The sequence below is a fragment of the Thermochaetoides thermophila genome (assembly GCF_000221225.1).
Source record: "Thermochaetoides thermophila DSM 1495 unplaced genomic scaffold scf7180000011823, whole genome shotgun sequence".
In the NCBI taxonomy this organism is placed as follows: domain Eukaryota; kingdom Fungi; phylum Ascomycota; class Sordariomycetes; order Sordariales; family Chaetomiaceae; genus Thermochaetoides; species Thermochaetoides thermophila.
In genome coordinates, this window is record NW_006383039.1 from 433,864 (window position 1) to 446,258 (window position 12,395).

Consider the following 12,395-nt stretch of genomic DNA (forward strand, 5'->3'; position numbering starts at 1 on the left):
GGGAGGTGAGGGGAGGTGAGGTGGTAGGCAATTGGAGTTGGAGATAGCGGGGTAGCAATGAGGGGTCAAGACACGACAGGATCAGGTCGTTTCTTCACCACGCGCTTTCTGTTTCTCAAGAAAATTCGAAAGATGAGAAAGCTGCAATGACTGTGTGGTAGTCGAGAAAGGGATCAACCCAAGCCACTCGACATCTCAGCAGTATTTATCTCGCCGACCAACAGCATCCCTCATCTGATGTCCGCGTACTTATACTTCCCAACATTACACTCCATATCTCGAGCGCAGTGAGATGCGTAACCGCGTCTAAGTGCCTGAATGGGATGCCCCACGGCGCGGGCCATGTTGCCCCGCGGTCAGCGGATGAAGCATGCCCTGGCCTTGTCGGTACCCGGTTGGTTAGCTCGGTCGAACTCGGGTCAGTTGGGTCCAGCTGGAAGCTCCGGTGGGTGCCATTGCCAGGTTGCCAGGGGCTGGGGACCCTGGGGCTACCGCTGTAGCTGTTCTCTTGGATTCTTAGGGGTATAGGTTGGTTGTTCTGCTTCATATGCTCATGACTTTGGTTCCCAGGTCACTTGTTGTCCAGACATCAGAAGCTGCACTTAGAGCTTTCCATCTTCGTTCATGCCTCATATTGAGAGCTCAGAAGCCAAGAGGAACTCTCCCTGGACAACATGCGATGCCACAGCAATACCAATGCCCTGAACCGCATCCGTCGTCTATTCAATGTCCGCTGGACGAAGCCGCAGTACCGCCGCAAGTACCGACATGCCGCGGTCGCTAAGCATCAGCCTAGCCTACAAGAACACCCAGAAACCAACAGCCCGTGCAGCCTTTTCCCTGCAGCGCTAGCAGGCCCTGACCGCGGAGGGCGCCTTTCCGCGACCGTATGGGGAAGAAGCCAAGACTGCATGTAGCTGCATGAGCGGCTCTATCTATCAGCCATGCGGCTAAGCCATCTGCATCATTGTCAGCCTTGTGATGCGAAAAGGATCATGGCACAGCGTAGGTAAAACGCGAATGGACGGGGATGTTTCTAGTAAATTCGTATGACCAGATAGAAACCAACAAATTGCTCATCAAGTATCCGGCGAGTCTATCCCGGTAGCCATGAACGCCATGCAAAGGAAGAAGTGCTCCTGAAACTCAGATCTGCCTTCCGTCCATCAACCTATTAAGCTTCCTGCAACCAGTTCAGTCGCCATCCATCCATCCAGACATTATATACGTAGACAGGTAGACACAAAATTACTATGGTATCACAAACAAAAGCCTCACAAAAAACAACAACAACAACAACAACAACAACAACAACAACAACAACAACAACAACAACAACAACAACAACAACAAAAACCCCCATACCCGTCGCATGCCCAATCAACAACACCCCCCTCTCCGTCTACGACTCGTCAAAGTAAATACCTCCTCCCACTCCCTCAACGCCTGCCCGGTCCCTCCGCCCCGTCTCCTCCTCCTCCTCCTCCCAATCCCCTCACTCCCATCCCCCGTAACCCCACTTCTCACACTGCCCCCATCCGCATCACTCATCCCTCCCCACACAGCCGGCGCATCGCCATACTGGATACCACTCATCGGATCGTCAGGATCGATCTCGCCCAGCTCGATCTTGGCGAGAATCATCCTCGCAAGCCGGCCAAACACCTCATCGACGCCTTCGCCGCTGAAGGCCGAGACCTCCATTGTTACGGGGATGCCAACTGTGCTGGCCCAGCGGGCGGCTTCGACGGCGGAGACTTCGCGCCCGTCGGGGGCGACCGTTGCACGCCATTGGCCCGGACCGCCGCCGGCGGTTGCGGTGGTTGTGCTGCCGCTTCCTAGGCTACTGTTGTGTGTGGAATGGCTGTGTGGATGGATGGTTGACGCTACGGAGGAAGAATACGAGGCGCCGGATGAGGAGGGTGGGATAGCGGTGTTAGCGCTGGTGTAGGAGCTCGCGAGGCTGACGGTAGAGGGTGTCGGCGGGGGTATACTCATGCCTATGTTAAGGCCAGGCGGATGAGGGGAGTCGGCGAGGTCGAGTTTGTTGCCGACTAGGACGATGGAAAGATTCGGTGAGGCGAGCGCGCGGGCATCGTTGAGGAACGGTTGGAGATTATTGAAAGAAAGGCGTGAGGTGATGTCGTAGATGAGGACAGCGCCTGCGGCGCCGCGGTAGTACGAGCGGGAGACGGAGCGGAAACGTTCTGTGCCGGCTGTATCCCAGAGCTGAGAAGGGTCAGCGAGGGTGTGTTAAAGGGGACGGAGGACATCAAAGGACACTTACCTGGAGCTTGATCCGTTTCCTTCTTGCCCCCGTACCGACTTTGATTATCTTGCTTGCGAACTCGACGCCAATGGTTTGTGACGAGAGGACCCTCCACTCATTCTTGACAAACCGGTGCAGTAAGCAAGACCTAGCCACGTCAGCAACCGTGTTTCCACCTTAAGGACGAAGCTTTGGATTACTCACTTTCCCGTACCGCTTGGCCCAAGCAGAATCACCTTGGCCAGGTAATCATACATGCTGCCCAGCTCCTGTTCCTGCTCGCGTACCGTCGACATGCTCTCCTCACTGCCGGCCGACGAGCGCCGCGGGCGCCCAAGCCCGGGCAGCTCGTAGCTGCTCATCTGTTGCTGCTTTTTGCTTATTGTATTGCTGTGGGAGAACAATAAGGCCCCTCAGGGTCCGGACTCCAGATCGAGGTCGAAACTAGCTGGTTCAAGTCTCTCTCTAATATCAGTGGTTGCGATCCCAGGTTGTAGCCGGTAGCCCTCTCGTATGCGTGGGTCACCGAGCCTCAACAAAGATTTCTGACCGAAGCATGAGGATTGTTGCACGCGCTCTATGTTTCTCACCAACTGGCCTGTGCCACACACTGTCAAAAAATTTAGCAGTGACCGGACAATTACCCCACGCACGCGCGTTGTGATTCTGAGAGAGAGAGAGAGGGGTGTCTCTCTAGCGTGGTCTCTTGCGATGTCGTGATATACTGGAGCTGGCTTATCAGAGCGGATGCTTCTGCTGGGGCTTGCCTGCTTGCATGTGGATCGCGGCGTGGATTATGCATCTGACAGGGTCCTGATATTTTTTTTGATCGGGGCTGTGGGGCCTTGCGTCACTACCGACCAACAGAATGTCTTTATCGACATGAGATGGTACTTTACAGTCTTGGCATGAAATTACAATTTACAGGGGCTGTGCGATATCATCGACTTTTGTAGGACCTCTATGATAATAACGGTGAATCGCTCTCCATCACTGAAGACTCTGGTCTCATTTGTGAACAAGTTCCTTTTTGTATAAGGAATTGAAGTTATTATTAGAGCAAGCAGTTAGCATCTTGTTGTCTTCCAATAAATTGAACCCTGAATTGGGCTAATGTTGTGAAAGCTTTCGTCACAGAAAGATTGAAGCCCAGCATACAAGGACCAAAGGGGAGTTAAGATTGAAACAAGGGTCCTTCACGTTCATGATTGTCTCCCATCTTTCCTTTGAACTCACAAAAGCACTCAGGAAATATCCCATTGCAATATGGCAGAACATACAGATTTCTCACGCCATACAAGATCTAGAACTGAGAATCTCATCTTCATCTTTCTTGCCTCGTCTGTCGTGGAACCCACCCCCTGGATCTCGGGGTCTCAGGGTAAAGCTCCTGCCAGCCTCGGCTCCCCGGCTGTTTGGGTGGAGCTCCGAGCGCTTGTCCCGGTGAGACTAGAACGTCAACACCATCTTAATGAGCCTTGACGTACACATCACTCGAGCTTGACACCAGAGTCAATTGCTCTGTAAAATTTCTGATCGCGTCGTTCTAAGTACCCCTCCATCATGAAGATTGAAGGACGCACTTTCGTCGTCTCCGGCGGGTACGTTTCCCCAATTACACATCACGTGCGCCGCATTCTCACCTCACCTCACTCTCACAACTCCTCCCTCATCACCATCCTTTACCTCCCATTTACCATCTATCTCATCAATAATGTGCTAACCGCCTCAGCGCCTCTGGCCTCGGCCTCGCAACAATCCAATCCCTCCTCTCCGCCGGCGCCTCCGTTGCCCTTCTCGACCTCCCCTCCTCCCAAGGCCCCTCCCTCGCCCAATCCCTCCCCCGCACAATCTTCATTCCCGTCGACGTGACCTCCACAAGCGACATCACTGCGGCCGTAGAAAAAGTCAAATCCTGGATCGCCGAAACGGGGCATCCCCTAGGCGGCATCATCCCCTGCGCGGGCGTCGGCTTGCCCGGTCTCATCCTGGACAAGAAGCTTAACCCCGTCTCATTGGAAAGCATCGACTTCGTGCTGAACATCAACCTGCGCGGCACGCTCGATCTAGTTCGGCAATTCCTCCCCCTTTTGGCCAAGGCCCCACCCGAAGGAAAAGACGGCGAGAGGGGCGTGGTGGTGATGGTGGCCAGTGCAGCCGCGTTCGAGGGGCAGATGGGGCAGGTAGCATACGCAGCGAGCAAGGGCGCAGTGGCGTCCATGACGCTGCCGATGGCAAGGGACTTGTCGAGGTTTGGGATCCGAGTTGTGACGATCGCGCCGAGCATGTTCGACTCGGCCATGACGGCTATGTTGTCGGATAAGGTGAAAGAGGGGTTGCGAAAGGCAATGGAATTCCCGGCCAGGCCGGGCCAGCCGGAGGAGTTTGCTAGCTTGGTGAAGCATGCCGTGGAGAATATCATGTTGAATGGCGTGGTGATTCGGTTGGATGGTGCGACCAGGATGCCGAGTAAGCTGTGAGAGGGGAGAGCTCTTGGACGCAGTTACGATGCATCTTCACACAAGAACTGGGAGAAGAGCAGTATATTTAGTAATCCGCACTTATTATTGAGCTAGGATCATTGACTAAGATACCCTACTAGGCGAGGTTTATGTGTCCGTGAATGCCACACCATCATCACGCATGATGGGATTTTGCGCCGACAATGTCCAGCCTATCGACCAAGATGCCATCTATCCCTGCAACGCCAAACAAAGACATTTGGTGGCAGATCTCAGCTCCAGATTCCCCATCCTGATCCCACACAGTAACCAGGTAACTCATAATTACGATCCCAACTGAGGCCTCTCAGCACGTTTGCGCCAGCGAGGCAAACTTGATCAGAAGATTACAGTCTCGAGGAGGTTAGAGGTCATAATATCAAACAGTATAACAGCATAGAGCACTGACCACCAGCCTATCCCTAAAATGCTGAGGGTAGTTGAATCTACCCTAGGTTAATCGTCATAGTAGGGATACCGATCATGCTCCCAGCGACCATTCGCGCCATCTGAACTGGCAGGGTGATAACGATCCCAGAACTCCTGTGGAAGGCAGCTACCGCGATATCGGCGACGGCGTGAACGAGATTCGGACGGAGAGCGGTAGGTGTCACGCAGCGGCTCAGAGACACGAGGGGTCCGCTCGCGATAGCGCCTAATATTATCGCTTCTGGAAGCCTGGAGCGGAGAACGACTACGGGAGCGCTCATGATGGCGGCTACGCTCATCTTCGCGGCTAGACCGTATAATTACATCCGCCATGCGAGCACCCAAGGCAAGCCCTTCAAAGAATGCCTGGAGGGCAATCGGGTTATTCCGTGCATAGTCTGGGAGTTGAACGTCTGCGAGATTATCATGTTGAGAAGATGGAAAAGTTGGATGGGGTGGAGACTCATGTTGAGCAGGACGAGCATGCTGATTAATAGGCACTTGTTGAGGCGGATGGGGAATCTGATGGGCAGTTTGCTGTTCCTGAGCAGGGCGAGCAGTCTGATGTGTGGCCTTCTGGGATTGGTTCATATTTCCCTGGGATGACGGACCCGTGGGATTGCTGGACTTCTGGTTCTGCTGAACATTAGCAGCGAGATTGTTGTTGGGTTTGCCGTGAGAGGGCCGGTATGTGGATCCCCTCCGTTGAGCCTGTTTCTGAGCTTGAAAGGCTCTGGACCCTAGGGCATTCAGAGCCCTTTCCGCAGCAACGATCTTTGCCCATTCTGCCTTGCGATATGGACCGGCCATGTATGCGGTACTCCTCACAATGACGGTGGCAAACCAACCCTCATTGGAAGACCTGGTTTCCCATTGAGGGATGCAGCCACGAAACTCGCATATCCTAGAAAGTCCGAGAAGGGCACTTTTGCGCGCTTGCCAGCGAGCTTCTTCCTGAGCAGCGTGTGGATTGGGGAGCGACTGGGTGAGATGCCGTCCCAGGCCACTCTCTCCGTTAGAGGCCTCAACTTTAACAGCAGTGGACTTGATAGCTTGGTGAGCACCGGATCCTCCAGCAGCTTTGTTGGTCTCTTGCAAACGATGATCGACCTGAGAAGTGCCAAATCCTCCGATCCAGGTGTTGCTGTTATTCGGTGAGAGTTGATTGACCTGAGGGGTGGCAGTTCCATTGTTCTCCTTGTTAACCAATGTTTGTTGGGCTTGAGGAGCCCCTGAAGTAGCGGGCGCTTTTGCGGTCTTGTTGAGGCTCATGGGCTGTCGGTTGGTCTTCGGAAGAGCAGGTGCTTTTGTCGGCTGAGTAACTTCATCTGGCAGTGAGGTGACCTGCGGAGGAGCAAGCCCAACAACCGACTGTCTGACAGTGGCCTGGGTCGCAGGAGACCCTGCGGCTGACTTGTTGAGATTCTGAGAACGCTGATCGAACGGGGGGTAGCATTCTCAGTATCAAGCTTGGTGGTCTCCGTCAGGGAGCCATTGCCTACCCGGTGGGTGACACCCCCTTGAATTGAATCACTGCCGGAACTCTGAGAATGCTTTGAGGTTTCCAAAGCCGCAGTGCTCCCCGTCGATTTACTAGTGGACAACGAAGGCTGGACGTTAGAAATCAGTGGAGCGGCAGATACTTGAACTCGATCGTTCCCGGAAGTCTGCGATGTGTCGGTGGCTCGGAAGGTGGTAACCACTAAGCTAGACGTAGTGCTCGAAGTCTGAGAACAATTGGTAATCTGTGGGCTGGTAAAGTCACCAGCTGAATTGTTAGTATTACGACGGCGCTGATTGAGTTGGGGAGTAGCAGCCTCTGTGTTCACCCTGTTGGGGATGATTCGAGGAGTACTTGCAGCCTGCCGGCGGGCAGACCCTATAACAAGTGTGCCACCAGAAGTCTGTGAACGATGGGCGATCTGGGGAGAAGAAACACTCGCAGTCAAACTCTGAAGAGGACGTTGTGCTTGAGGGCCGATTGCAAGCTGATTGCTCTCGGCCGTGCTAGAAGGATGACTGACAATGGGCGATGCAGAGAAGGAGAACAGATGTGCAGCAGGAGCCGAAGGCTCGCGAATCTCACCAGGCTTAACTGAAAACGACTCAGTGACTGAACAGAGATTCTGTCAGAGGTAGATGATACTTACGAGAGCCTAACCGATCCCAGCCCTCATTAGAGGACTGTCCAAATATGCAGGGCGTTGCGCTGTTGGCTGAGCGACCAACGGTGAATGAACTTGAAGAATCTAGATTGTAATTAGAGAACTGCTGGATTGAATGATGCGAGGGAACTTACTGTTGCCTGTATTCCTACTGAACGTAACAGGATCTGCCCTCGAGACCAAGCTATCGTTCTCTGAACTCTGACTTGAAGGCCGAGCAGTTGAGGGTGTTACAGAAGCTACGTCTGGTCAGCGATGTGACAACTGCTATCAGAACGACGAAGAGCTTACCATTTCCAGTCACCCTGCTTGTTGAAGAGAAGACACTCGAAGTTACCGAAGAAGAGAGGCTTGAGGTCGTCGAATCAAAGAGGTTGACCATTGGAAAACCAAACAGGTGGCTAAAAGCAGAAGGGGGTAGCAAAAAGGAACTCTGTGAATTAGGCACGATGACTGAGTTTGTGACTCGACCTGGAAGGGAGGAGGCAGCGGGGTTTGTGTCGCGACTCTTGTCAGAAAACGCTCACGGCGCTGGGGGTAGAGGACAACGGTGTGCTGCCGTAGTTCTCTTGTGAGTCTGTAGGACAGGAAGTCATGGGATTGCTTTGAAAGACTCTATTGATGATCCGGTTGTATTCTCCTAAAATGACGCCAAGTTGATGAACTGTGGCTTGGGACCCTTGATGGCAATATCGTCCTCTGGACAGAACAGTTAGCAAGATGTTTTTGTTTTTTTTTAAAAAAAACGGGGGGGGTGAGGATACCGACTTTCTCTTGGGGAGGAAACGAGGAATTATTGGTAGAGGGCATGAATGAGAAGCCTCGGGTACCGATGAGGTATTATGAGAGGAAATTAGGGAACTTACCGACTTCTTGATGCAAGTCAACGGGATTAGGGGAAAAGAGTCGATGGGCTTAACGATGGAGAGGACTTCAGAATTATCTCTGTTCCTCCTTAAAGGCCGATTTGGTCAAGATTACTGTGGACAGTGTCTCTCACAATGAGTTCGTTGACCCCCGGATCATCCAGGAAAGTCAGAAGCATTGAGCTCATGGATGAGGGAGAGATAGGTGAATGAATGAGTCGCGGATTGAGTGAACAATGGTAGAAAGAGAATCCGAAGTATATTTACGCATGTGTGGAAAGAAAGAAGTTTTTGGAGGATGGAGGAGGAAATACGTTGGAAGGCGCCCTGGGGACGCTTCGAGAAATTGTGTGCAGGCAGGCACAGTCTTTATGCACGGAACCTGCTTTCGCTGACGCCAACAAACTCTGCGATAGCTGTTGAAACGTTTTCTTGCTCAAATGAAAGAGAAGGGGCTCGAGGCTGAGGCCTTTGGCTTGCGATTTTGCATCTTCCAATGCCTGCTGGTGATATTTGTACTTTTGAACTTCCAAAACATCCCTCAGCAAGAAGTGTTGGTCTTTCAAACAAAATGATGAGAAATATTCCAAAAAAAAATCTTTAAAGCAAGAATCACACCAGCTAGTACAATGACACTTCCAATGGCTCGCCCCTCGTCCAGCGCAGCAGGTTCTCTACTTGCTGGTCATACCAAGCATCAAGAGTGGCCTCCTCCACATATCCCATATGCGGCGTCAGCAACACACGACTGCGACCGTCCTCTCCCCATCTTGTGGTCCGCCACCTGCTATTCGCCGGCAGCGGTTCCAGCTCAAAGACATCTAGCGCTGCAGCCCTGATTCGGCCTTGTTCCAGAACTTCGAGAAGATCCTCCTCAACAACCAAAGGGCCCCGTGACGTGTTCACAAAAATGGCCCCCTTCTTCATTAGCTCGAGATCCCTCTTCTTGATGCAACCCCGACTCCTGTCTGACAACACCAGATGGATGCTGACCACGTCTGCCGTTGAGAACAGCTCCTCCTTGCTCACCGCACGGAAAGTTTTCTCTCCATTCGTATCCTCTACTGGTAAACCCATCTCCCTTGCCTTCTGGTCTGCCTTCTCCTGATTGAGGTTCTCGCTCCATGCGATAACCTTCATCCCAAAGCCAACACTCATGATTCTTGCCACAGCAGCGCCAAGACGACCCAATCCTACAGTCCCAAATACCTTCCCCTTGAGACTGACCGCAGGCACAGTCTGCCATCCACCATTCTTGACCGTTAAGTCGTCTTGAGCAATATTTCGTGCGGCTGCCAGGATCATTGCCACGCAGTGCTCCGTTGTGCTGACCGAGCCAACTGACCCAGCATGTTGCCGGTCGACGGCACCCGCCACAGGGATGCCACGCGCCTGGAAGGTCGGTAGCGAAAGGGAAAGGTTGCGTGTGCCTGTTGTCAAGAGCAGCTTGAGGTTCGGAAGACGGTTAATGAGGGCTTCGGGGAAAGGCGTGCGCTCGCGCATCGTAGCTGGCAATTAACGGGTCAGATTTCCTCTAAAGTCGCAAAGGGCTACACCACATACAGATCACATCAAAAGGCTCCAGCCTCTTGACGAGCTGCTCCCTGACCTCATCTGGGGTGTCGGGGTGGTTGTATGGCAGGAGGGTGTCTTTGAAGAAAGTCACTTCGAACTGAGCGGGATCAAGAGCCTTGAACTTGGGCTCAGATATGCCCTGGTAATCATCAAGTACTGCAACTTTGATGGGCACCATGTTGGTGATCTTTCCAGGTTTGTCAATTCTATCTCGTTCAATTCTGGTAACTCTTTCAAGGGCGCTCGCTGCCCGCTGACAAGGTTATAATGACAAGATGACGCCGTACATTCTCATCCAACGAAAGATCCAAAAAGCTTTTCAACATCTCTTCCGGCGTTTGTTAAGTCCGAGGCGACTTCCGAACCCGGTCCGCGGACAATGTCGTCATTGCCGCCCCGCTATCCCGCTACGGATGCTGCTACCCCGCAATCCGCCCCTTGAACTCCGCATGCTCGGGATTTGTGCCGGTTGGAGGTGGCCTACAGCCCGCGGAATGCCTGCGCTGGTTGCTGTGGGAGCACAAGCCTTCCCCTGTGTTTTACTTTAGGTAGTGCTCACCTCCTCTTAACGTGACGATGCAATTGTAGCACTAAGCATAAAGATGCTCAAGACGGCATTCTCTTACCGTAAACTACTAGCTAAACTAAGTCAGGAGCCAAGGATGGTCAAAGGAACACCAATGGCTTAAGTAGTGATATGTTTATTGAATCATCCATATCCCCCAGAACCACGATGAGGATTCCTCAGTTAGCAATGCAAACGGTTGGATACTAACAACTGGTGACAACAGTAAGCGATTCATTCTACTGTGTGAGGACCCTAGTCCCTCAGATTCTACAGCCTGACCACTGCATTGAAACCTGCGCTGCCTAAAAGTGTGATGGCTTCCTAAGAACGCACGTGGTTCAGGGAGCGTGATTGGTGAAAACGCAGTTCGAGAAACCTACCAAATTATTAGGTAACTTACTTTCAGGGTGTAGGCACTTCAAAATTAGTGCAGTCGGCATTTAGCGCACTTAATACTTAAGCTAACCCCATCCTAAGATACCATTTTCAACTTCTTAACATTATATGTATATTTTAACTACCTTATTTGTATTTCAATTTCAATATCAAATCTTCTTTTTTTTTTTGACCGGCCTCACCCCTGGAGGTGCTGGGTCGTGCTCACGTCGATATCAACAGCTAACTACCTGACTCACTATATACATGTTACACCGGAGAAAACCCCACGCCGGGGGAAACCTGTGCTAGCTAAGGGAAAGGTAGCGTGCCGATAGTTGGGGCGGCGTTACTCCTGTGCAGCTGAAGAGGGATCTCAACTCAGAGGAGTTCGGTGTCGGGCTTCAATTTTAATCCCGCAATGCATCGTACAAGAGACTTAATCCTCGTTATGTTATCCAGATAGTAGATAAGATAGCAAGATAAGATACCGTTCTACAAATGGCCCTAAGATCCGTGTTACGGCTGGTAATGGAACCGTCAACGGCGTAACAGGGAACCAATGGGAAGGCCCCGAATGGGGTGTAAGAGGCGGTCCATTCAGAAGGAGAAGCGCAGGTATCACAGTTCTCACACTGCGATAGCTGCGAGAAAACCACCAAGGGTCAAATAGGTAATGATACAGGGCAGGCATACCAACGGCTTCGAATATGATCTAAATAGAATCACCCATCCCCCAGAGCTATGACGAGGACTCTTCAGTGAGCAATTGAAACAGTTGTCAACTAACAACTGGTGACCGCAGTAAGCCACATTGTGACTATCCAGCTAGCCTTCCCAGATGGGTTCTGACTTGGTTCAAGGCTTATGCTTCCGAGAGATCAGAGTTGTCACACGGATTCAGAAGCACGGCGGTCACCAGTTGGTTTGGACAACTGTTTGTATTGCTTACTGAGAAACTCTTCGTCCTCCTCTTCCTACGAGGAATCTATCTACCTAATATACTGAAGCTTTTCACTATTTCTTAAGGGTTTTTTCTGGTCCTCTCGTCACTATCTTTTGGCCTGACGACTTTTTCGTCAGTGATTGTTGGCCTGAAGACCTTCCAAGACCGCATGAGCTGTGTTTTTATTGGTCCTTTGTACCCAGCTCCGCTTTTCCCGCGCGACATCCTTGTTGATCGTAACAACATACACTGCTCTGTGAGAGGACCCCAGTCCCTCAGGTTCTACAAACGTGGCCACGACCCTAGAACCCATCTCAGGAGGTTATGGAATCGTCACAGTCCTTGCTAGATCCTATACCTTCCACAGAGCAAACAATACCTTCCCCGCAAATTCTTGTTTTAGAGCCTTCAGCTCTCATAAGCCTTATTATTTTTTATTTTGCATATTAATACCTATAGTTCTAATCTTTTCTCTTTTCTCAGTATCTCTCTAATAACCTTGCTTACTATATTTTACTATAGTTCTCACGATTCGAGGTAGCTTTGGAAACATTAAGCGAATCATCGGTCCTTGGAAAGTTCTTTCAAGCAAATAATGAGTCCCGTGGTTGGCGCGCCTGCGGCTCTAGCCGCGGCAGTAATGGCGCGACAGCAATGTGGGGAGTCCAGGAACCTGGCAAAGCGTGATACCACTCTGCGAA

The 12,395-nt window shown here is 51.7% G+C and overlaps 3 protein-coding genes across 3 annotated transcripts; 1 reads left to right on the forward strand and 2 right to left on the reverse strand.

The window, feature by feature from the left end:
- Positions 1-950: 950 nt before the first annotated feature.
- On the reverse strand, positions 951-2,631 carry CTHT_0073880 (uncharacterized protein; the record flags this gene model as incomplete). The annotated part of the gene is made up of 4 exons (XM_006697579.1): positions 951-959; positions 1,426-2,229; positions 2,288-2,417; positions 2,474-2,631. 4 exons carry the CDS (start codon positions 2,629-2,631, stop codon positions 951-953), a joined length of 1,101 nt encoding a protein of 366 aa, XP_006697642.1.
- Positions 2,632-3,832: 1,201 nt separating this feature from the next.
- On the forward strand, positions 3,833-5,071 carry CTHT_0073890 (uncharacterized protein; the record flags this gene model as incomplete). Its single annotated transcript, XM_006697580.1, has 3 exons — positions 3,833-3,870; positions 4,002-4,738; positions 4,872-5,071. 3 exons carry the CDS (start codon positions 3,833-3,835, stop codon positions 5,069-5,071), a joined length of 975 nt encoding a protein of 324 aa, XP_006697643.1.
- Positions 5,072-5,226: 155 nt separating this feature from the next.
- Positions 5,227-9,983, reverse strand: CTHT_0073900 (uncharacterized protein; the record flags this gene model as incomplete). Its single annotated transcript, XM_006697581.1, has 8 exons — positions 5,227-6,633; positions 6,702-7,294; positions 7,350-7,448; positions 7,499-7,569; positions 7,656-7,714; positions 8,231-8,318; positions 8,922-9,738; positions 9,794-9,983. 8 exons carry the CDS (start codon positions 9,981-9,983, stop codon positions 5,227-5,229), a joined length of 3,324 nt encoding a protein of 1,107 aa, XP_006697644.1.
- Positions 9,984-12,395: the final 2,412 nt, after the last annotated feature.